Source organism: Schistocerca gregaria, chromosome 4 (genome assembly GCF_023897955.1).
Source record: "Schistocerca gregaria isolate iqSchGreg1 chromosome 4, iqSchGreg1.2, whole genome shotgun sequence".
Lineage (NCBI taxonomy): Eukaryota > Metazoa > Arthropoda > Insecta > Orthoptera > Acrididae > Schistocerca > Schistocerca gregaria.
In genome coordinates, this window is record NC_064923.1 from 716,094,056 (window position 1) to 716,119,320 (window position 25,265).

General features: G+C 41.0%; 1 protein-coding gene across 2 annotated transcripts in view; it reads right to left on the reverse strand.

Moving 5' to 3' along the window:
- Nucleotides 1-25,265, reverse strand: part of LOC126365917 (uncharacterized) — a 308,245-nt gene that overhangs the window by 226,930 nt on the left and 56,050 nt on the right. The window contains exon 2 of one of the 2 annotated variants that reach the window (XM_050008660.1): nucleotides 12,201-12,464. The exons of the other annotated variant lie outside the window; for it this stretch is intronic. Within the exon in view, the coding sequence (XP_049864617.1) occupies nucleotides 12,201-12,464 (264 nt within the window). The remainder of the gene's footprint in view (nucleotides 1-12,200; nucleotides 12,465-25,265) is intronic. 2 annotated transcript variants of the gene reach the window in all.

Consider the following 25,265-nt stretch of genomic DNA (forward strand, 5'->3'; position numbering starts at 1 on the left):
TTGTCGTGTAACCACTCCCCCACTTGGCCGTGCATTATGAACAGGTGCTCGATCGTGTTGAAAGATGCAATCGCCATCCCTGAATTGCAACATTGGGGAGCAAGAAGATACTTAAAACATTAATGTAGGATTGTGCTGTGATAGTGAAACACAAAACAACAACAGATGCAAACTCCCTCCGTGAAAAATACGACCACACCATACCACCACCGCCTCCGAATTATACTGTTGGCACTACACACGCTGGCAGATGACGTTCACCTGGTATTCGCCATGCCCACACTCTGCCATAGGATTGCCACATTGTGTACCGTGATTCGTCACTCCACACATAGTTTTTCCTGTTCAGTCGTCCAATGTTTACTGTCGTTACACCAAGCGAGGCGTCGTTTGGCATTTTCCGGAGTGTCGTGTGACTTATGAGCACCCGCTCGACCATGAAATCCAAGTTTTCTCACCTCCCGCCTAACTGCCATAGTGCTTACAGTGTATCGTGATGCAGTTTGGAATTCCTGTGTGATGGTCTGGAGACATGTCTGCCTTTAACACATTACGACCCTCTTCAACTGTCGGCTGTCTTTGTTAGTCAACAGACGAAGTCGGCCTGTACGGTTTTGTGCTGTAAGTGTCCCTTCGCGTGTCCACTTCACTCTCACATCGGAAACAGTGGAAACAGTGTTCAGGAGTGTGAATATCTCGGATACAGTCGTATGACACAAGTGTCACCCGATCACTGACCACGTTCGAAGTCTGTGAGTTCCGCGGAGCCGGCCTGTGTGGCCGAGCGGCTCTAGGCACTTCAGTCTGGAACCGCGTGACAGCTACGGTCGCAGGTTCGAATCCTGCCTCGGGCATGCATGTGTGTGATGTCCTTAGGTTAGTTAGGTGTAAGTAGTTCTGAGTTCTATGGGACTGGTGACCCCAGATGTTAAGTCCCATAGTGCTCAGAGCCATTTGAACAATTTGAGTTCCGCGGAGCACCCCATTCTGCAATCTCACGATGGCTAATGACTAATGATGTCACTGATATGGAGTACCTGGCAATAGGTGGCACCACAATGCACCTAATCTGAAAAACGTATTTTTTGGGGGGTGTCCGTATAGTTTTGTTCATATAGTCTATGTGAATAGCGTGAAAAGAGAGAGAGTCAGAAAGATATAAATAGTAATTGAAACGTTCCTTAAGTGGACACACATAATGTAAATGCAGTGTGAAAAATAATTTTTGTATCACTTTTGAGTAACGAATACTCATGATATCCTGTTCATCAGAGTTATAAATTGTATGTGGACCGAGATGTTATCAGTCGCCGTGAGAAAATTTCTTCATCATTTTTAATTATTGTTTAATCGCTGTCAATTGTTAATAGGTTAGTAAACAAATGTTTTCATTTTTATTGTGTATCTTAGAGCAAGTGCATGTTTCTGTGTGGATAATTGTTTTTGAAAAAAAATTATTTACTTATCAGTTTTCTAATGAATAATGAATAGCATGTTTCGGACAATGGGAAATAGTTAATTTAAATTCCGTGGTACTAAACATTGCATGATTTAAGGACTGGTTATTACGTACTGAACGTTTCCTTAAATCTACACTCCTGGAAATGGAAAAAGAACACATTGACACCGGTGTGTCAGACCCACCATACTTGCTCCGGACACTGCGAGAGGGCTGTACAAGCAATGATCACACGCACGGCACAGCGGACACACCAGGAACCGCGGTGTTGGCTGTCGAATGGCGCTAGCTGCGCAGCATTTGTGCACCGCCGCCGTCAGTGTCAGCCAGTTTGCCGTGGCATACGGCGCTCCATCGCAGTCTTTAACACAGGTAGCATGCCGCGACATCGTGGACGTGAACCGTATGTGCAGTTGACGGACTTTGAGCGAGGGCGTATAGTGGGCATGCGGGAGGCCGGGTGGACGTACCGCCGAATTGCTCAACACGTGGGGCGTGAGGTCTCCACAGTACATCGATGTTGTCGCCAGTGGTCGGCGGAAGGTGCACGTGCCCGTCGACCTGGGACCGGACCGCAGCGACGCACGGATGCACGCCAAGACCGTAGGATCCTACGCAGTGCCGTAGGGGACCGCACCGCCACTTCCCAGCTAATTAGGGACACTGTTGTTCTTGGGGTATCGGCGAGGACCATTCGCAACCGTCTCCATGAAGCTGGGCTACGGTCCCGCACACCGTTAGGCCGTCTTCCGCTCACGCCCCAACATCGTGCAGCCCGCCTCCAGTGGTGTCGCGACAGGCGTGAATGGAGGGACGAATGGAGACGTGTCGGCCTCAGCGATGAGAGTCGCTTCTGCCTTGGTGCCAATGATGGTCGTATGCGTGTTTGGCGCCGTGCAGGTGAGCAAAATAACTGATGAAAAAGGATCTAAAGAATTGTAGTGGACGCACTGCCCAAGTCAGTGTATATCGTTATGTAAACCAAAGTGGTTATTGTTTGTCGTACTGGCGCTGGGCACAGGAGCCAGGCGTAGTAGGGCAATGTCTGTCAGATGGTAACGAGAGTCAGTTAGTAGCGAGCGAGTGCGTTGGACGCAAAGAAGGAATTCTGCTGCGAGAGGACGCAAGACTTGTTTCACTGCAAGATCCCGCGTACGGCATGGCCAGTGGAGAAGTGACTGGCACAACACAAAGCATCAAGGTTAACCATTGTTTAAGAAGAACGCTGCGGCCCCGAAGTTAGTTGTTGTGAAGAGCCTATGGTCGTACATTGTCGGGGTGTAATGGAACTCGCCTCACCAACCGCACCGCTATGAAGTAAGACCCGACCAGTTTACTATATAATGTTGTAACAGGCTTGCCAGTATTAATTGTGAATTTTCAATAACAAATATTTTTGCAACTTATGTCTGTTAAGGTGAGTAATCCTCAGTAACAACTAACTGACAGAATCCTTTCTGTATCCATAACTAACCGAGTGTGTCATTAATGAACTGAAACTAAATGATAAGAAGAGCGAAGTTTATCTACTTGATTAATAGTTTGAATGAAAGTGAACAGAAAAGTTAGTTCATTTGGCCTTGCTAATTAAGTGCTAAATTTGACAAAGAAGTATAGTTAACAATATTTCAGTTCACACAGTTTTGTATGGGAAGTAATTTACGTAACAATAAGTCAAAATAGCGAACTCCGTAATCATTTTAAAAACCAGTTATTACTGTAGCACAGTCAATTTAAACACTAAAACTATTATTTTTTAAGTTATCTTTCAGAAACAGTTTAACAGCAGTTATCATTACAGTGGTGACTGGAATTCGTCAGTAGGAAAAGGGAGAGAAGGAAATGTAGTAGGTGAATACGCATTGGGGGGAAGAAATGAAAGAGGAAGCCGCCTAGTAGAATTTTGCACAGAGCACAACTTAATCATAGCTAACACTTGGTTCAAGAATCATAAAAGAAGGTTGTATACATGGAAGAATCCTGGAGATACTAAAAGGTATCAGATAGATTATATAATGGTAAGACAGAGATCTTGGAATCAGGTTTTAAATTGTAAGACATTTCCAGGGGCAGATGTGGACTCTGAACACAATCTATTGGTTACGAACTGTAGCATAAAACTGAAGAAACTACAAAAAGGTGCTAATTTAAGGAGATTGGACCTGGATAAACTGAAAGAACCAGAGGTTGTAGAGCGTTTCAGAGAGAGCATAAGAGAACAATTGACAGGAATGGGGGAAAGAAATACAGTAGAAGAAGAAGGGTAGCTCTGAGGGATGAAGTTGTGAAGGCAGCAGACGATCTAGTAGGTAAAAGGACGAGGGCTAATAGAAATCCTTGGGTAACAAAAGAAATGTCGAATTTAATTGATGAAAGAAGAAAATATAAAAATGCAGTAAATGAAGCAGGCAAAAAGGAATACAAACGTCTCAAAAATGAGATCGACAGGAAGTGCAAAATGGCTAAGCAGGGATGGCTATAGGACAAATGTAAGAATGTAGAGGCTTATCTCACTAGGGGTAAGATAGATGCCCGCATCTCGTGGTCGTGCGGCAGCGTTCTCGCTTCCCACGCACGGGTTCCCGGGTTCGATTCCCGGTGGGGTCAGGGATTTTCTCTGCCTCATGATGGCCGGGTGTTGTGTGATGTCCTCAGGTTAGTTAGGTTTAAGTAGTTCTAAGTTCTAGGGGACTGATGACCATAGATGTTAAGTCCCATAGTGCTCAGAGCCATTTGGTAAGATAGATACTGCCTACAGAAAAATTAAAGAGACCTGTGGAGAGAAGAGAACCACTTGTATGAATATCAAGAGCTCAGACAGAAAACCAGTTCTAAGCAAAGAAGGGAAGGCGGAAAGGTGGAAGGAGTATATAGAGGGTTTATACAAGGGCGATGTACTTGAGGACAATATTATGGAAATGGCAGAGGATGTAGATGACGACGACATGGGAGAAAAGATATTGCGTGAAGAGTTTGACAGAGCACTGAAAGACCTAAGTCGAAACAAGGCCCCCGGAGTAGACAACATTCCATTGGAACTACTGACGGCCTTGGGAGAGCCAGTGCTGACAAAACTCTACCATCTGGTGAGCAAGATGTATGAGACAGGCGAAACACCCTCAGACTTCAAGAAGAATATAATAATTCCAATCCCAAAGAAAGCACGTGTTGACAGACGTGAAAATTACCGAACTATCAGTTTAATAAGTCACAACTGCAAAATACTAAAGCGAATTCTTTACAGACGAATGGAAAAACTGGTAGAAACGGACCTCTGGGAACATCAGTTTGGATTCCGCAGAAATGTTGGAACACGTGAGGCAATACTAATCTTACGACTTATCTTAGAAGAAAGATTAAGAAAAGGCAAACCTACGTTTCTAGCATTTGTAGACTTAGAGAAGGCATTTGAAAATGTTGACTGGAATACTCTCTTTCAAATACTGAAGGTGGCAGGGGTAAAACAGAGGGTGTGTAAGGTTATTTACAATTAGTACAGAAATAAGAGTCGAGGGGCATGAAAGGGAATCAGTGGTTGGGAAGGGAGTGAGACAGGGTTGTAGCCTCACCTGACGTTATTCAATCTGTATATTGATCAAGCAGTAAAGGAAACAAAAGAAAAATTCGGAGTAGGTATTAAAATTCATGGAGAAGAAATACAAACTTTGAGGTTCGCCGATGACATTGTAATTCTGTCAGAGACAGCAAAGGACTTGGAAGAGCAGTTGAATGGAATGGACAGTGTCATTAAAGGAGGGTATAAGATGAACATCAACAAAAGTAAAACGAGGATAATGGAATGTAGTCGAATTAGGTCAGGTGATACTGAGGGAATTAGATTAGGAAATCAGACACTTAAAGTAGTAAAGGAGTTTTGCTATTTGGTGAGCAAAATAACTGATGATGGTCGAATCACAGAGGATATCAAATGCAGACTGGCAATAGCAAGGAAAGCGTTTCTGAAGAAGAGAAATTTGTTAACACCAAGGATAGATTTAAGTGTCAGGAAGTCGTTTCTGAAAGTATTTGTATGAAGTGTAGCCACGTATGGAAGTGAAACATGGACGATAAACAGTTAAGACAAGAAGAGAATAGGAGCTTTCGAAATGTGGTGCTACAGAAGAATGCTGAAGATTAGATAGGTAGATCGCATAACTAATGAGGAGGTATTGAATAGAATTGTTGGGGAGAAGAGGAGTTTGTGGCACAACTTGATAAAAAGAAGGAACCGGTTGGTAGGACATGTTTTGAGGCATCAAGGGATCACAAATTTAGCATTGGAGGGTAGCGTGGAGGGTAAAAATCATAGAGGGAGACCAAGAGATGAATACACTAAGCAGATTCAGAAGGATGTAGGTTGCAGTAAATACTGGGAGATGAAGAAGCTTGCACAGGATAGAGTAGCATGGAGCGCTCCATCAAACCAGTCTCAGGACTGAAGACCACAACAAAAACAAACAACAACATCATTACAGTCAGAAATGCTGCCCAGTTGTTCCATAACAGGTTGTGTAAAGGATTAGTAATTAATTTCGTGAAGTAGTTGCAAGTTTGGTTTTGTCCATGACTAAAATTTTTGTGGGTGATCATTGTGTTTTGATAATGAACGAGAGTCAGTGCCTTTGAAACTGTCCACGCCTGCCGACATGCTACAGTAGTAATGTGATTTAATTTCAAAGTCAAGAGTTTTAATTGATTTCGCTCACACCGTTCATTTACAGTAATTTCCAGACAATATCAAATCAATTCGTCATTTCGGAACAAAATGTCACTAGATAGTTTCCATATTATTTGTACATATGATATTTCTGCTGATTGTTACTGTGCAAAATAAATCGCACAATAACGAGCAAGTTATGACAACACCTGACTTCTTCAAGGTAGTACTTTCACTTCGTATTAGGTGCTTTATCCCAAATTAATACCAAACCATTAGCAACACGGTAATTCCTTAACTAGCCTACTGCCCGGTGAGAAAGGGGGGGGGGGGGGGAGTGTTGTAAGGCATTTTATTGCAGCTTGAGTGGCGTGCTATGTCACCCGATCCAAATCGCACAGAAAAATTAAAGAGCATTTTGGAACATGACATGAAACGAAGCAACTGACATTCCAGCAATTCGGTAGCTGTATGGGACCTAGTTATCAATGAATAAATTCAGTGGGATTATCATACATCCACACTTTGACTAATTTTCTTGTGTGACGACCTTACACTGCGATACGATTTACGGTTTCGCTTTAAATGCAAACACTTTAGGTTAGGCTTCACCGTGACTGTTATTGATATAGAATGAAAAAGCAAGTTCCTTTTTATCAGTTATTGTTTATTTACGAGGGTCAGTCAAAAAGTAATGCCTCCTATTTTTTTTCTACGTTTAATTGTCAGGAAATTTAAATGCAATTACATAGGTTGAAAACCACAACATTGAGGATCATTTTGTCATTTTTCAATGTAATCTCCGCCCATCTCTACAGTTTTGATCCATCTTTGAACAAGGGCATGTATCCCAGCACGGTAAAAATCACAGCTCTGCTTCCTAAGCCATTGACGCACGGATGTTTTGACGGCCTCCTCATCTTCAAAATGAATCCCACGATGAGCTTCTTTTAGTGGCCCGAACAGATGGAAGTCTGATGGTGCCAGGTCAGGGCTGTATGGGGGATGAGGCAAAACTTCCCATCCAATTTTGACAATCTCGTCAGAGGTGTGACGAATGGTGTGTGGCATTGTCATGCAAAAGAAGAACATCTGCCATTGATTTTGTTGGGCGAACTCGCTGAAGACGTGCTTTAAGTTTTTTGAGGGTTGTGATGTATTGAACAGAATTCATTGTGCATCCCTGCTCCAAAAAATCATCCAGAATCACACCCTCTGTATCCCAGAAAACTGTTGCCATAACTTTCCCTGCCGATCGCACAGTTTTGAATTTTTTCTTCCTCGGCGAGCTTGTGTGACGCCACTCCATTGACTGCCTCTTTGATTCGGGTTCAAAAAAATGCACCCATGTTTCGTCCCCGGTCACAATTTTTTTTCAGAAACTCATCTCCCTCCAAACGGAAGCGCTGCAAGTGTTGGGAGGCTATTGTTTTCCTTGCCTCTTTATTCTGGTCGGTTAACATTCTTGGAACCCACCGTGCACAAACTTTTGAGTACCCCAATTGTTTAATAATCGTGATCACACTGCCTTTACTAAGAGAAATAATGCGACACACTTCATCTGCAGTCACCCGACAGTCACCACGAATGATGTCATCAACTTGCTGAATGTTGTGTGGAGTCACTGCACTCACCGGCCTGCCGCTCCGCTTTTCGTCAGTCAACGGTGTTTGCCCTTCAGCTTCCTTACAACGACGAACCCATCGTCTAACAGTGCTGACATCCACTGTCACAACACCATACACCTTCTTCAGTCTTTCATGAATGCGTATGGGCGTTTCACCTTCTGAATTCAAGAATTCAATCACACAACGCTGTCTCAAACGAACATCGATGTCGGCCATCTTACAAACTTCTGCTGTGCTGCCACCTGTTGACACAGAAAGTTACTACTGCAGTGGATTGCAGAAGGTTTGAGGAATGGCGCCAAATTCAAATTTTTCACTTAACTTAATTTTTTTAAGTAGAAAAAAAATGGGAGGCATTACTTTTTGACCGACCCTCGTATATCTACAACGCGTTTCGACTGCTTAAACCTCGATCATCAGGTGGATTTACACGTGTTAGTACAACGTGTGTGTGTGGAGGGGGGAGGGGGAACTGGTTTGTGTTACGACATTGGGATAACCTGTGGCATGCTTCGAGGAGAAACAAAAACACTATTTCAAAACATGATTTTTGGCAGGTTTTTACTAAAAACTAAACATATGTCTGACTGTGAAAATAAGCAAATAAAATAGACTACATTCAGTGATCACAGGCTGCTTTCTCTGTCGTAATACACCACATATAAACTATCAATACACTGGTTTCTGGAAGCTACCAGCTGCAAAGAACATTCAGCAAAATAGAAGCATTATCTCGAAGTACAAAGAATATATACAGGGTGAGGCAGCTAAGTCATAACATCCCAACCGCAAGAGGTACAAAGATGTCTTTTGGTCAGTGAATTGCAGGGACAGGGGCTACTTGAATTTATGAATTTCATGTGTGTGCCATTTTTAGTAAAGAGATATGAGGCCATTTTTGGTTATTTTAAGTGGAACCCTATGTTACATTTTAGCGTAACTTGATGGGCTTGAAAAGACGGTTTCAAATATGTGTACAGCGTATATCATAACATTTAGGCGAATAGTTTTTGAGACACAGATATATTCTCATATCGTGTTCGTCCAATGCGACCTTTCCTGTTGTGTTGAGTACATGGTAAACGCCGTGAATCCTTCCTTACACAAATACGCCCATTTACCCGACAATAGTAATACATACTGCGATATTTTGCGCAAAAATTAACTGATAATGTCGCGCAAATATTATTCAGTTATTTTACAACTGTGATACCAAAATAGTAGACAACATACAGTATTAAAATTCTACAAGATGTTAGTACATTTTAAGTAACATAAATACAAATGTAAATGAGGAGGCCCTTATTGGTCACAATTATTTCCTACGTATTTGATTTTATTTGAAAATATTTACTATTGATCACAATATGAAGCAAACATGCACAAAGATGCAAAATACATGCTGTTCATGATACAAAACTTTACTGACGCATGTGCTCAAAATGAAGAGGGGTACATCAGGAGACCGGGCTGGCCACTTCACTACAGCACGTCGTCCTATCCAACAATCCGGGAACTTTTCATTTAACAGCTCTGCAGCCACACGGGGAGAGTGAGCAGAACAGGCGTCATGTTGGAACCACATGCACTGACGAGTAGTTAGTGGTACCTCTTCCAGCAAAATGGACAGAACGTTTCGCAAGAACTGTGCATAGTTATTGCCATTCAGTATACCTGGAGTGGCGTGCGGCCTCACAATGACATTTCCGACGATGCCGCACCACACGTTAACACTCCACGGTTGCTGATGCTGTACCTGTCGACGCCAGTGAGGGTTCTCTATCGAGAAGTAATGCATATTATGCCAATTCACATTACCGTGGTTGGTGAAAGTTGCTTCATCAGTAAAAAGCACCCGTTGAATAAAACGTTGGCTCATCTTGTAGGCGCTGCAGAGCAAACCGGCAAAATTGCTGGCGTCATTCGAAATCCACACCATAGAGTGCTTGACGTAATGAGAGGTGAATCGGGTTACCTATGCCGGTGCAATATGCGTAGAACACTTCTCTGACTTATACCACATTCCGAGGCGGTACGTCGCGACGAAACAGTAGGGTCGTTATGCGCCAACGCTAGAACGCTCTCTTCATGTAGCTCACCAGTTGCAGTTTTCTGACTTGTCCTCTGTATGGCGCTCCATGATCCCGATTCAAGTAGTTTCTTGCAAATACGTGCAAGAAGCTGGCGCGTAGGACGCTCACGATCAGAATGCAGCTCTCCATATCGCTTTATTGGTCTAACAGCATATCTTCTGCTTTCATCGTACACTAGAAGCATATCTAACTTTTCTTCGTTGGTGTACACGTCTGCTCCAAGAAATTGTGACGGAAATGGGATGTCTCATAATCCCACAGCACATTTATACCCTTCTCTCCAACTACCTCGTGCATCACCTTGCGGCGTTATCGAGAAGCAGGAAAACAACTCCTCCCTTGTGAAGTTCCTCAGTGGTCAACAGGAAAGCTCGCATTGGACTACGCCGCTTCGAAGGACGAATATGAAACGGGAACGTATCTGGATCTCAAAGACTATTCGCCTGAATATTATGATATACACGTATTTGAAACCGTCTTTTTAAGCCCATCGTGTTACGCTATAATTTAACATAGAGTTCCATTTTAAAAAACCAAATGTGGTCTCACATCTCTGTAATAAAAATAGCAAAAACATGAAATGTGGTGTATTCAAGTAGCCCCTGTCCCTGCAATTTACTGTCCGAACGGCATCTTTGTATCTCTTACGGTTGGGGAGATACAAGGGGTGTTATTACTCTGCTGCCTCACACTGTATAGCGAACAACACTATTGTTTCAGAATAAGTTTTAAAGGATTGTGAAGATTTTTGTTCTAGTTACTGTATGCGTGTGTTAAAATAAACATTTCAAGTGGTGTACATATTATTTTCTGGCATGTTTCTATAGCTTAAATTTCATACCCATATATGTAGTCAAGTTACAGGTTGCAAAGCTTAAGTATAATAATTATGTTGCCAACAGTGGTAAAATTATACATAAATAACCATTTTGGCTCATGTCCAGAGACAGAGGACGAAACGACTTACAGAAGAAGAGCTAAGTTTTGGATTTGCTGGAGCTGTGGGTTTCTTAAATTTACATCTGTAACATGTTAGAAGTAAGTAAATGCTGAAGTAACACATTGAGGAGGAGTCATAGATATGCAGATAGATATACTCTTAATAATATAAACAGATACATGCAACGTCTAGCTGACATTGGGTATAATGTTGTAAAATCACATATAGCAGGGAGAGTGGTGTGCTGATCACATGCCCTCCGTATCAGCAACCAGTGACGACTGCGGGCTGAGGTTGACACGCCGACCGGTCATTATATCCGAAACCTAGGTCTCTTTCTTGCAATCCTTTCACTCTGTACCTCTGGAACCTAGCCAAGATTGTTATTTATATATAATTTTACCATGTTGGCAACGTAACTATTGTACTTGGCGCCCTGCAATATGTCATCTTATTACATAAATGATTATAAAATATAAGCTATATAAACTTCATAAAAAAGGATTTGTATACCACTTGAAATACTTATTCTAACGCATGTATTCATCAGCTCAAACAAAGATCTCTACAATTCTTTAAAGCTTTTCCTGAAGTGATAGTGCTGTTTTGCTAAACATTCTTTGTACTTCGAGATAATATTTCTGTTTTGCTGTATGTGCTTTACACAAAGTACGAAGTATGTCAGTTCACATGTGATGTATTACGACAAGCAAAAGAGCGTGTGACCACTGGAAGAATTCTATTTTCGTTGCTTTACTTTCACACTTAGTTACAAGTTTAGTTTCTAGTCAAAAATCTCCCCATAACCAAGTTCTGAAACATTGTTTTTGTTACTTCTCTACACTGTGCCACAGGTGAACCTGAAGTCGTAACACACAACAGTCACACACACATGCCGTATTAACACATGTAAATCCATTTGATAGTGGAGGTTTAAACGCTACGAACGCATTATGAATATAAATAAACAGTGACTACTGCCCCATCCACGAACGATGGCATTTCGCGCATGTCGAGGCAGGAGCGAAGATTGCATCGTTGATGATTCCACGCGACACCTGCCGTACGTGCATGGACATGCGTTCCGCTTCAGGAAAGCGTATGTCCTGCAAATTATGTCTCTCCCTTGCTTATGCGGAATGTATCACTTAACACCACCATCAACAATGACAACAACTCGCAACAAACGGAATAAAAATTCACTAAACAATTCGCTGCGATCACGTTTAATGATCTCATTAGCTACGGCATTCAGAGCAGAGAGCTACTGAACGCTCATTGTCTGTCGGAGCATGCATCACGTAGAACAAGGCTAAAGTCGACCGCCAAGTATCGTGAATCAAACCAGAGTAACAGTAAATTTGTTGTTTCATTCGTGAAGATTTTATTTGTACAGTTGATTCGATGCAGTACTGGAGCTCACCTTTTGCCATCGACTGGGTTACCCTGACACCAGGGCTTGGTGACGCATTGCGCGCGCCGTGCCTGTACCCAGCCACCAGGGTCAAGCCGATTGCGAAGACCATGGTGACGATGACAAGCAGCACAACGATGGTCACGTTTCGCTCGCAGCACGTCTCCACTACGTCAGCGCCGACGCCACCGACCTCCAGCTCAGCCCACTGATCCTTCCGTGTGAGCTCCTCCGCTATCAGCTGACACCCGGCCGGCTTCATTGACCTGGAAACTGGAGATTTCTGGTGTCTGATCCATTGACTGCCGCTCGCGTGCAACACAATTGACTTTATTCCTATACAACATCTAGCAAACAACAGATGCAGGACTACACGTAGATTCCATCTCTCCTGTCTGTAATAAACGCTCAACACTATACAAAGTCACCGACAACTAACCGTGTTGTGACTGTAAGGAATATCATCGCAGATAAGTTATGGGCTCGATGATTATCTCACTAATAAACTCAGTACGTTATACTCAACGAGAAAATGTTATATAAACGAAAGTTGTGTCTGGTTCTCGAGGAAATATAACAGGACCACCAATGGTCGATTAATAATATTTTGTACAAGAACGAAGAGAGAACAATAAGAATGGAAGACAATATACGAAATCCTCATTTTTACAAAAACAAAAAAAAAAAAACTCCAAGACTAGGATGCAGCTTTCTCCAGCTGCCTTCAGTCTGTACCTCGAGAAAACAATGGTGCCGATATAAGAATGGTGACAGGTATAGAATTAAAAATTCAGGTCAAAGGACATCAGCGAAAGGATAACCTGATGACATCGCTGTTCTCAGTGAAACGAAGAAAAACCAAAACTGTAGAATGGAATGAAAATTATAAAAATTATAACTGCGGCGTTTTAGCTACAATGTGTGCCACTATTTCTTGTAGGGATACAATTATATTCTCTGCTGTAGCTGCGCGAGCAGAAACAGAACTTACACGTGATAGACGGTCGTGACACATGGACGCGGAGGGTGGGGTAGACCTGTCTGTAGAATACTTTGTTATTCAACGACTGTAGGCCGGTGAAATTCCTTCATCAAAATTGGTGCTAAGGAGTATAAAATCCAGTAATAATGTCTAATGTTTGACTTATTAAAAAACACTCTATCAATGATGAAATCTTTCTCATGTTATCACTTTATAACTGCAGTATCATTTACTAAAAATTAACCCACAAATTACGTTACTATCAATAAACATCGTTGGAGATGGCGGAGCTATCACGAAAGTGCGCCTTGCCCAGGTAGGTAGAAAACAGTCTTGCTCGGTGATGTGTCTTCAATCAGCTATTGTGATGTGAACACGTAAATCAATCACCAGGCAGCCCTCCACGACAAGAATGTGTGTTACCTGTGTTACGATTAGTTACGACATGATTCGTTATTTTGATGTAAATGAAAGTGATACAAATAATAATCTTGCCTCAGGAAAGATTCAATTTATGTTAAGTCACCCGGATGTGAAGACAGTGAAGAGATGATCAACATTTGTGATGCTAGATATAATATGCTCACACCGCAGGTTCATTGATTTATGAATGTCGGCTGGCTCTGACGCACGTATGATTGTTTTACTTCAAGATGTATTTTCTTCTTCAGCTTAGATAGCATCCCATTTTATTAAAGTAAAGCCTTGGATCATTATTGTAGTGACAGAAGTAGCAATCTAAACAGCAACATAGGAATGTTAGAAGCCGAGATCTAGAATAGTACACAAAGTACGAAATACCCAGATTAAAACAGGTTTAAGACCGGGTTATTGTCTTTTTCCATTAATAACAAGTATCGGATTAAAATTGAAGATGAAAGGATGTCAATGACGAGGCTTGCTGATGACATCATTATTCTAAGTGAAAGGGTTCCAATGGGGTAATCACACAGCTTTCGAAGATATGACGTAAATGGATCTCTTCTGAAACAATCTGCGAAATACCGTTTGCAGACTGATAGGATATATTTTTGCGATTTATCCAACTTAACCCAACATCTTCAAATTCAGGTAATGGAGAGCTTAAGGTGCTAGCATACTTAATGAGGTAATGTATCATAGCAGGAACATCCCCTACGTTGATCTTATTCAGTAGATGCGACCAGGAAATGGGACTGCTGCGTAATGAGCACAAAATAAGAATTGAGAGTATACCAAAGGAAGAAGAAACTAATCAAAACAGCAGAAATAAATTAGCGATAAACGCTAGCATAAAAAATCCCCGATCACAAAGTACGCAAAGTGAAGAAATTATGCTACCTTGGCAGCATAATTACACTTGACAGACGAAACAAGGAGGACTGGAAAGTAGACCAGCACAGGCAAAGAAGGCATTCCTGACCAAAAAAAGTAGTCTATTAGGGTTGTAGTATTTCGCTCCTACCGATAAACCTATACATCGAAGAAGCAATGACAGAAATCAAACGTTCAAAAGGAGGATTAAAATTCAAGTTGACAGGATATCAATGATAATATTCTCTAAGGACATTACTATCCTCAGTGAAAGTGAAAAAGAATTGCAGGATAAGTTGAATGGAATGAACTGTCTAATGAGTACCGAATATAGACCGAGAGTGAATCGAAGAAAGACGATAGTAATGAGAAGTAGCAGAAATGAGAATACCGAGAAACTTATCGTCAAATGGGGTGTCATGAAGTAGTTGAAGTTAAGAAAGTCTGCTATCTAGGCAGCAAAGTAACCTACTACTGGCGGAGCAGAAAAGCATTGGCTAAAAGGGCTTTCCTAGCCGAGAGAAGTCTACTAGTATCAAACAGAGGCCTTAATTTGAGGAAGAAATTTCTCAGAATGTACGTTTGGGGTGCAGCATTGTATGGTACTGATACATGGACTGTGGGCAAGCCTGAAGGGAAAAGAATCGAAATATTTGATATGTGGTATAGAAGAATGTTGAAAATTAGGTGGACTGATTAGGTAAGGAATGTGGAGGTTCTCTGGAGAATCAGCGAAGAAAAGAATATATGGCAAACACTGATAAGAAGGACATCAGTTAACGCTTCAGGGAATAAATTCAATGGTACTGCAGGGAAATGTAGAGAGTAAAAACTGTAGAGTAAGCAAGAGGTCGGAGTACACCCAGTAGTCTGCAAATGCCACTCTCAGGTGAAAAAGTTGGCATAAAAAAAATGAAGTGGAACACTGTCCCTAATTTGTGGCAGAAATTTCTGACATTGTTCATTTGAGGGACAGCAATGTCTGGGTATGAATCGTGTACTACGGGAAAACGAACAGCACAGAATCAAACCATATGAGTTTTTTTTAATTCCGTATGTAGATGATAGGAGCTTTATTGTGAAGCCGAGCAGAGGAGCACCAATTGAGAAAGTAGCAAATGATGTTTCCTGAAAGTTACTTCCTGCATTTTTGCACTGATAGACTGGCTTTAAGCATTGAAAGGACGCAGCTCATTAAGTTTTGAATTCTCATAAATATCCCACCTTCTATTAAACCAATATAGCAAAAAGAACATAGACGCTATAAACCACCCTCTAGTATTAGTTGAGAGTTTCTGATTAGTTTGCTGTTGAAATTGTCATTGGACTTCATGATAGCACTGGAGGTCAGACAAGTCTGTGCCTGCCTGCTGTGTGCCTATAGTTTCATTCTAGCAACTCGTCACCGCAATTCTGGCTAATCCGAACAAATCGGTAGCCCGAACAAGGTCAGGTCCCAAATATGAATGAAGTATACTAAGAAGATAAGTAGGTACACCATAGTAACAAATGGGAACAAGTGTGGGAACAATGGCTTACTCTCACACCCTGCCCTGGTTGTTGTGAATTGTTGAGACTTGTGTAGTGTCCGTGGTCAGTGCACTGCCAGTTGGCTCGCAAAGCGCTTTCTTATGTTAGTTATCGATCGCCGGCACTCGTAACAGTTGTACTGTATTCGTTCAAGTGTAGTGCATTTTCGTCAGGAGTAAATGCAGACATACAACGTTAACTCTCAAAGAAAAACTGAATGCGTTGAAGCGGATAGACATTGGTGTGAATGTATCTAAACTGGCAACGGAACCGGGTGTTGGTAAAGCAACCATTTGTGATTGTAACGTCTTCGGGAAAGACATTCGAAATTCGGCAGACTTTGAAACAGTCCCAGTACTATAAAGTGGATGAAACTCTTTTCCTTTCGTTTACGCAGAAAGAGAAAGGGAACACGTTAATGAATAGTTCAAATGGTTCAAATGCATCTCAGCACTATGGAACTAAACCTCTGAGGTCATCAGTCTCCTAGAACTTAGAAATACTTAAACCTAACTAACTTAAGGACATCACACACATCCATGCCCGATGCAGGATTCGAACCTGCGACCGTAGCGGTCGTGCGGTTCCAGACTGTAGCGCCAAGTAATGAATGGTAATGAGTCTTTTAGTGCGTTTACGGGTTGGTTGAACAGATTCAAAAAACGTCATGGAATCGGTCAGCCAACAATTACTGGAGAGAAGCGAAGGAATACTTGGGCGAATTTGAAAAATGATAAGAGATTGAAAGTGTTCTCCCCAATGAATTTATAATGCTGATGTGACTGGCCTTAATTTTAGGGCATTGCCCGCAGAAAGCCTGGTATCAAAAGCAGCTCATGGTTTTAAAATTTGCGAAGATCGCGGTACTTTATTAGCGTGCAGAACGCTGCTGGTAATCACAAGCTGCCGTTAATGCTGATCGGCAAATCCGCTGGGCCCAGAGCTTTTAAAAATTGCAACATGAAGTCCCTGCCCGTATATTATCCCAACCAGAAAAATACATGGATGGATGGTAAGCTGTTTAAGGGATGGTTTTACCGGCAGTCTGTTTCTTCTGCTCGACGATTTTCTAAGGAAAATCATTTGTCTGCCGTGCACTTTTTTCTTTATTGATGACGCGCCATCTCAGCGCAGCACTGAGAAATTATGTGATGGAGAAATTGTGGCTACGTTTTTGCCGCCGAATGTTACACCACTTCTACAACCGATCTACCAGGGCGTACTGCAAACATTAAAACTGATTTACAGAAAATAATTTTTAGTATTCCTTTAGCGCACAAAATAAAAAAGAACATTGGTAAGAACGTTGTTTATTGGGTTGCTGAGGCATTGCAGAATATTTCAGAAAATACTCTGAGAAAATCGTGGAGAAAACTGTGGACATCTCTTGAATTTCAGGACAACCTATTTGAAAATGAAAAGGAAAATCTACTACAAATGATACAGGCATTCCCTGGATGTGAAGAAGCTAGTAAAAAAAAGAAATGTCGTGTGTCCAGACCCCCCCGTCAGGGGAGACCGTTCGCCAGGTGCAAGCCGTTCGATTTGATACTACTTCGGCGACTTGCGCCTCGCTGGAGATGAAACGATGATGATTAGGACAACACAACACCCAGTTCCTGAGCGAAGAAAATCTCCGACCCAGCCGTGAATCGAACCCGGACTCTTAGGATTGACATTCTGTCGCGCTGACCACTCAGCGGACAAGAAGCTACAAAAGGAGACGTAGATGAGACGATGGCAGCGGATGGGACATGTGTGGAGAACATTATGACACTGATTTAGTTGCCGCTGTGACTCAAGACTAGGAAGTGACGGAAGTGACAATGAGCCTGAAACCGACAAAGGAGAGCTGGTGCCACACAGTGACGCAGCAGAAGCCCTTGACCTTGAGCTACGTTATGTGGAACGACAGCCCACTGCTACACCAGCTGATTTAATGTTTATGAGACGATGGCGCAAGTATGCGTCATATAACAGACTGTCTCCATTACGCCAAAAAAACAGTGACTGAGTTTTTATCATATAAAATGTAGGGGTACAAGTCTTCTGTATTTTAGTACGTTTGACAGCTTTTATTTCATTGTTATGCATTGTTTAAACCTCATGTTTTCTTGCCAATTTTTCTAATTCATGTTTACTGTACTGTGCAAATTAAAATAGTGTGTATGTACAGCAGTTTAACGCACAGTTTTGACTAACGATTCTCATGTTCGGATTAACCGAACGTTCGGATTACCAGGGTTCGGATTAACGGCACTCTGCTGTATTTCTCGAACAAAGAAACAAACCTAACGACCGGTTTCCGCGTACTTTTGAAGCAGGTTTACTCACAAATGTAAGACGTTTGTGAAAGTATTAAGAGAAGTATTTTCGTTGTTCTCATTACACATATATTTAGTAATGACTTATTTACTAGGGGAATTAAAGGTTTTAAGTTCTATCTTTTATTTCCTTTCAATACTTGTAAATTCCATGCCGCGCATACGCGATCTTAGGCCTAATTTTTCGGGTATACAAGTTTCGAGTTTTAACGGTACTATGTTACTAATATACACTTATATTAGTGTTCCATGTAACTTCAGCGACTCTTGCAACCTGCAGTTAATATAATGCTTCTGTTATTGTATAGATACATTTTGTAAAAATATTGTAAACAAACATGAGAGAGAAGTGTTTGAGCTACTGCAGGGGAGTTAGTTCTGGGGTTCTAAGCAGTTGTTGTGACAGATGGTTACGTTGGGAGGAATGCAGTGGCATGGGAATTGGGGTAGTAAATGAGTCTCTTCCATGATATTGCAGAGTATGTTCAAGGGAGAGGAAACTAACTGAACAGTAAGGGATGGTTGGAGCCCTGAAGGCTGACATGGATAGTACTAGGGACGAACTGATGACTTTAAAGGGGGAAATGATGAAGATAGATAAGAAGTGGGGCCACAGAAAGAGAACAGTATCTGACAGTTTCATCATTGGCACAAAGAACCGATCTGCTGAGTTAGCTCAGTTAACTGCTTAAGTAGATGCAACTGTAGTCAGCGCTCGACAGACTTTCACCAGGAAACCAACTGTTTCAAAAAAAGAAGACAGTAGGAGGGAAGTTCCGTTGTTAGGTAGTAGCCATGGAAGAGGTGTCGGATACATTTTGCAGAAAAAACTAGGTGACATGTGTCAGGTCACAAGTTTCTTCAAGTCCAGTGCATGTCTTAGCCAAGTGATACATGATGTAGGATAATTGTGAAAGGGTTTTACAAAGAATGATCGTGTTGTGGTAGTGGGAGGAGCGGGAAACAGTATTGATAGGGATCAGGGTTACAAGATTGAGTGTGAATTAGTAAAAATAGTATCTCCAACGAACAACAGAAGTGTTGGCATGTTCCTGGCTTTCATGTGGTATGATCAGCCCCAACTGAACAGCTCTGTCAGAAAGGTGAATTTGGAGTTTGATCAGCTGCTTCGAGCAGCTACTTTGTCAGGAATACGTTTGGTTCTTGTTGATAGTATTGGTAGGTGGGACTTCACAAGATATGGCCGGCATCTCAATAGGAAAGGAAAAGGTTAATTTGTCTTGGATTATAGCAAAACCTTTAAGGGGTGGTGGGGTGCTGAAACTCATGGGAGTTCATCTTTCTTAGGCTAAGATCAGTGTCCAATGATTTAACATTGAATGAAATTAAGCTTAATGAGAAGTTCAGATAGGTATGTTTTAGAGACGTTAAAATATCACAAGATACTCATAAACGTACAGTGAAAAATAATGTTAGTATGTCACAACTTTTTCATAAAAGCACAGTAAAATATAATGTTGGTATATTGAACGAGAATATCAGTCGATTGAAAAACGAAGTAGATGAGCTTCTTGTTTGTATAGAAATTTAGAGACTGAGGGTGGAGTAGATGTACTATGCCTGTCTGAACATCATACAGTCACAGATATGTAAAATTAAATATAGTTGGATATAAGCTTTCAGCACATGTAAATAGAGACACTATGGGGAGAGGAGGAGTTCTCGTATGTTAAAATCTGTCACAGTGTGAAAAATTTAGAAACCAAAAAGTATAGTGTAGAGCGACATATAGAAACATGGGCATGTGAGCTTTAACTGAAAAAATGGTATTTTTATAATTGTAGCCATGTGTAGGTTCGCACTGAGAAATTTTTAGCAATTTTTGAAAAACTTGGATTCTCTGTTGCGATGTCTGTCAGACAGTGGGAAGAAAATTATTGTTTGTGGGGATCTCAGTGCAGATTTTCTGAAGGAGTCTGACAGGAAGCTTGACATTGAAGTATTACTTGGTTCTTTCAATTTAATGTCAGTTATTGATTTTCCTTCTTGGGTAGTATAGGAAAGCAGCAAGTGGATAGATAATGTTTTTAAGCCCAAGTTAAATGTAACCAAATAAAAATTCTTCCTGTTAAGAATGATCTGTCTGATCATGATACACAGTTAGTTACAGTATATGACATAGCTCCATACATTAGTACAAAACAATCCTCCAAAATAGTGTATTCAATTGACAATTTAACAATTAAAAATTTTTGGGGAGTTTTCAATACCTGTAATGGGATGAGGTGTACAGGAAACTGATGTTAAATTAAAATTTAAACTATTTCGTAATACCTTTGTGAGTATATTTGGAAACAATTTCCCTAAGGAAACAGTGAAATATAATTGTAAGAAACCATCTAAAAAGTAATGACTTACTAAAGCGATAAAAATATCTTGTAAACAGAAAAGTAAAATGTATGTTATAGCTAGAAGCATTAATGATCCAGAAACAGCGAAACATTATAAAAACTACTGCAAGAATTAAGAAAAGTTATTGAAAGTCCAAAAGTATGTGCATTATGTCTGAGATTAGCACTTCTGATAATAAAATTAAAACAATTTGGAAAATTGTTGAAAGGGAAACAGTACAACTGAGAGCACAGGAAGACTTTATTTATACCAAAAGCAATGAAAAGTCAGCAGTAGAAAACATTTTAAATAACCATTTTTGAAGTGTTGTGGAGAAAGTAGGATCCAGCTATTCATTAGAAAATGCAATGCAGTATTTGGAAGAGGCAATATCTATGCAGTTTGATGAAATTTACGTTCAATCCACCTCTCCTTCTGAAACTAAAACTATTCTCAGCCCCAACAGGCCATGAAGGTCCCACAGTACCGACCAGCAGCGATGTCATCCTCCAACCACAGGTGCATCAGATGCATATATGGTAGAACATGTGGTCAGCACATCGCTCTCCCAGCTGTTCCGTCAGTTTACGCTGAAGCTACTACTTCTCAATCAAGTAGCTCCTCAAGTTGCCTCATATTGGCTGAGTGCCCCCACTTGCCAACAAAACTTGGCAAACCGAATAGTCACCCATGCAAATGATAGCCCAGCTCGACAGCCCTTAATTTCGGTAATATGACAGGAACTGGTGTTACCATTGTGGCAAGGACGTTGCTCCTACTGAAATTAGGAAAATAATAAATTCACACAAAAGTAAAAGCACACATGAAATCGATGGCATTCCCAACAGAGTACTAAACACCTGTTCCCAACAGGCAAATAGGATTCTCAGTCACATATGTTGTAGCTCATTGAAACAGGGCAATTGTCTAGATACACTGAAATATGCTATTGTTAAACCATTGGATAAAAATGGGACAGATCTGATGCTAACGAGTACTGTCCAATATCACTTCTGAGAGCTTTATCCAAAATCCTTGAAAAATTATTACATGTAATTATTATATGCAGTGAAAACTTAGTATCAACAAAATGTGTTTGATTTTCAGAAAGGCTTTTCAACAGAAAATGCAATATATATGCATTCACACTGATCAAATATTAAATGCTTTCAATAACCAAACATCATCCATTGGGATATTTTGTGATCTCTCAAAGGCTTTTCACTCTGTGACTTGTGAAATTCTTCTTGCTAAGTTTAAGTGTTGTGGTATAAGTGAGACAGTGCACAAATCTTTTATATTTAACTGTAAGTATGCAGAAGCTTGAAATTAACAGTGTTGACAGTCTGCAAAAATCAGCACAGCGCACTGACTGGTGAGGTATCACAAATGGTGTCCTACAGGACTCAGTCTTGGGTCCTATGATGGAAAAGGTACACGGGAGAATAATATCTCTAAAACACAATAAGGCTCCAGGCCCCCCCCCCCCGAAAATATAATGAACGTATCAAAGGTCCAACTAGCCTACTTCTCCAACCAATAACAGATATATTAAACTTATGTTTATTAGAGGGTAACATACCAGAGATATAGGAGACGTCGACAATTATTATTAAAGGGAACGACAACAAAATGGATCCGAACTTCTACAGGGGAATTGTCCTGGAAAAATGCACATTGAAGATACTAACAAGCGTTATCACAACGCGGATTTCTGAAGAAGGAGACCAGAAGATCCTGGAAGAAAAGTTCTGATTCTGGAAAGGCAGGGGCACACTACACACCATTAGCAACCTAACAGATTACATAGAGGATGCATTAAGACATCCACAACGAAATTACATGCAGTCTTCTTAGATTATACTAAGGCCTTCGATAAACTAAACTGGCGCATACTAATCTGAAAACTGCGTGAGTGGTTTCAATAGTTCTCGGATTCACAACTAGAGGTCAGGGGTTGCACAACGAGTTGTTCACATGATATTCGTTGGACTGTTCCTTGTAAACACATGCCACGTCAGTGCTCTTGCAAGAGAGCTGTGGCGGTGACATGGCTCTGTTGTTGTTCCTACATAGTGATTTGCGAAGATGGATAAAATCGAGGTTCGACCAGTGATTAACTACTGTGTAAAGAAAGATTTGACAGCAAAGGACATTCATGCCGATTTCCATACTACACTGGGGGACTCTGCTCCTTCATATTCAACTGTAGCCAAGTGGAGAAATAAATTTAAATTTGTTCAGGACGGCTTAGATGCTGATCCCTGCAGTGGTCGGCCAAGGTGTGTCACTACTTCAGAAATCATTGCAAAATGGTCATGGAGAATCGCTGATAAAATGTGCATTAAATTGTTCACACTTGCCAGATGTCATCTGAAAGGGTATATCACATTTGACTGAAGAATTCGAAATGAAAAAATTATGTGCTAGATGGGTGCTGCGACTCTTGACGCTGGATCGAAAGTGCATGGTAATGGATATATGGAAACAATGTTTGGCCCATTTTAGAAGAAATCAACAGGATTTTTTTGGCCGATTTGTGTACACAGATGACACTTGGGTGCACTACTATGCCGCAGAGACAAAAAAACAGTTAAAGCAGTTTAAACATACTGATTCTCCGTCACCAAATAAAAGCAAAGCCAATTCCTTCGGCGGAAAACGTCATGGCATCAGTGTTCTGGGATGCGAAGGGAATTCTGTTTGTAGGTTATGTCCCCACTGAGAAAACAATTACTGGAGAATACTGTGCTAACCTACTGCACAAATTGCAACAAAAGATACGCGAAAAAGGCCTGGTTTAGCAAAGAAGAAAGCTATCTTCCATCAAGACAATGTGCACCCGCACACATGTGCCATTGCAATGGCAAAATTACACGAACTAAGGTATGAATTGTTGCTACACCCGCCTTATTCACCTGATATGCCTCGTCAGACTTCCATCTCTTCCAAAACTGAAAATATTTCTTGGTGGACGAAGATTCACTTCAAACAAAGAATTGACAGCCGGAGTTGACAACTATTTTGCAGGTTTGGAGGAAACCCATTTTCGAGAGGGGATCAAGGCACTGGAACATCGTTGGACCAATTGCATTAATCTACAAGAAGATTACACTGAAAAAGTTAAAAAATGTTTCAGTGATATTAGTACTTATTTTCTATTCCATTCTGAGGAATTCTCAAACCACCCTCGTAGAAGCAATAACAGGGAAAGATAAACTTACCATGTTGATCCATAACATGCTGATAGCCAACTTCATTCAGATCACAGATGACATAGGCATGTCGAAAACGAAAACATAAACCAACGTCGTATTGCAGGGGGACCCACTAAGCCCTTTACTTTTTTGCGACATATAATGTTGTACAGATGATAAGACAAGAAATGGAAGACGTCAAAATTTACATTTATGTGGACGACATGGTCATCAGATCGAACTCCAGACTCAATCTGCAAAGAGCAAACAACTAGCTGGAGAAGTGGACACAGGAGAACAAAATTGAAATTAACACACGAAAAACTGTGAAGCTGACATTCCGTACTGGAGGTCGAGAAGCTGCGGAGGACAGAATATATCTTGGGATGGAACCTCTTATGACGGTCAACAGCTTCAATTATCTGGGACTGACTCTGCAAACCACTGCCAGATCATTCCGAATACATGTAAAATCTCTAGCACCAGCTGCTACAAAAGCCATGTTTGACATCATGGCAATATCCAGACTGACAGGGAAAACAGCCATGACCTTTTTCGCCACGGAAACATTTCCGAATCCAACCTATACAATAGATCTCATTTGGGAAAAGTTGGGCCTATGGGACCAAAGGACTCTAGAAGCAGTTAAATCGCACTTCTAGAAAGCCACCGTAGGTGTTTAAAAGCCACAATGTCGACGCTAGTATACGAATTTGCCAGGAAATCCTTTTTCATAGTGGAACATTGTACGACGCTCCCATCGACTGACAACTCAAATAAATTCCTACATGAAAGAGAGAATGAGGGATTTGGCTAGACGTTTATACAACAGAAGCCATGACAAACAGAGCCTGGACCAACGCCAATTAATAACTCTGACACCTGGAGAACTCAATAGCAGTGCATGGGTACCACCACAAAATGTGCAAGAACAAGAGTTTGCACGACCACAGCAACAACCGTTTGTGAGAATTGTATGACCTACCCTGTGACCGTTACCATGTGATCAGCTATGAGAAATGAGTAAAATCACGGGTATAGCTCTGTAAATAATAAGCAACTTTAACACTAAAATGTGACGAACAAGATGTGATACCCCCAAAGATATGTAATCTATGTAACTTATACACAACTTTGTGCATTTATTGTAATAATAAAATAAAAAATATTATTGAATGTTTAATAAATAAAAAAGAAACAAAAACATGAAGGTGGATTTTTACCATTACTATTAATTGTGTTAACTAATTTGGCAAAAATTAGTTCACTTGCTGGTGGAACTACAGCAATTGCAAATACAGTTCTAAATCAGAAAAAAGGCGAAAAGAATTAGAAGAACAAGAAAGAGATAATTTGGAAAGGGAAAAGGAGTAAAAAAAATTTCAAAGAAACAATC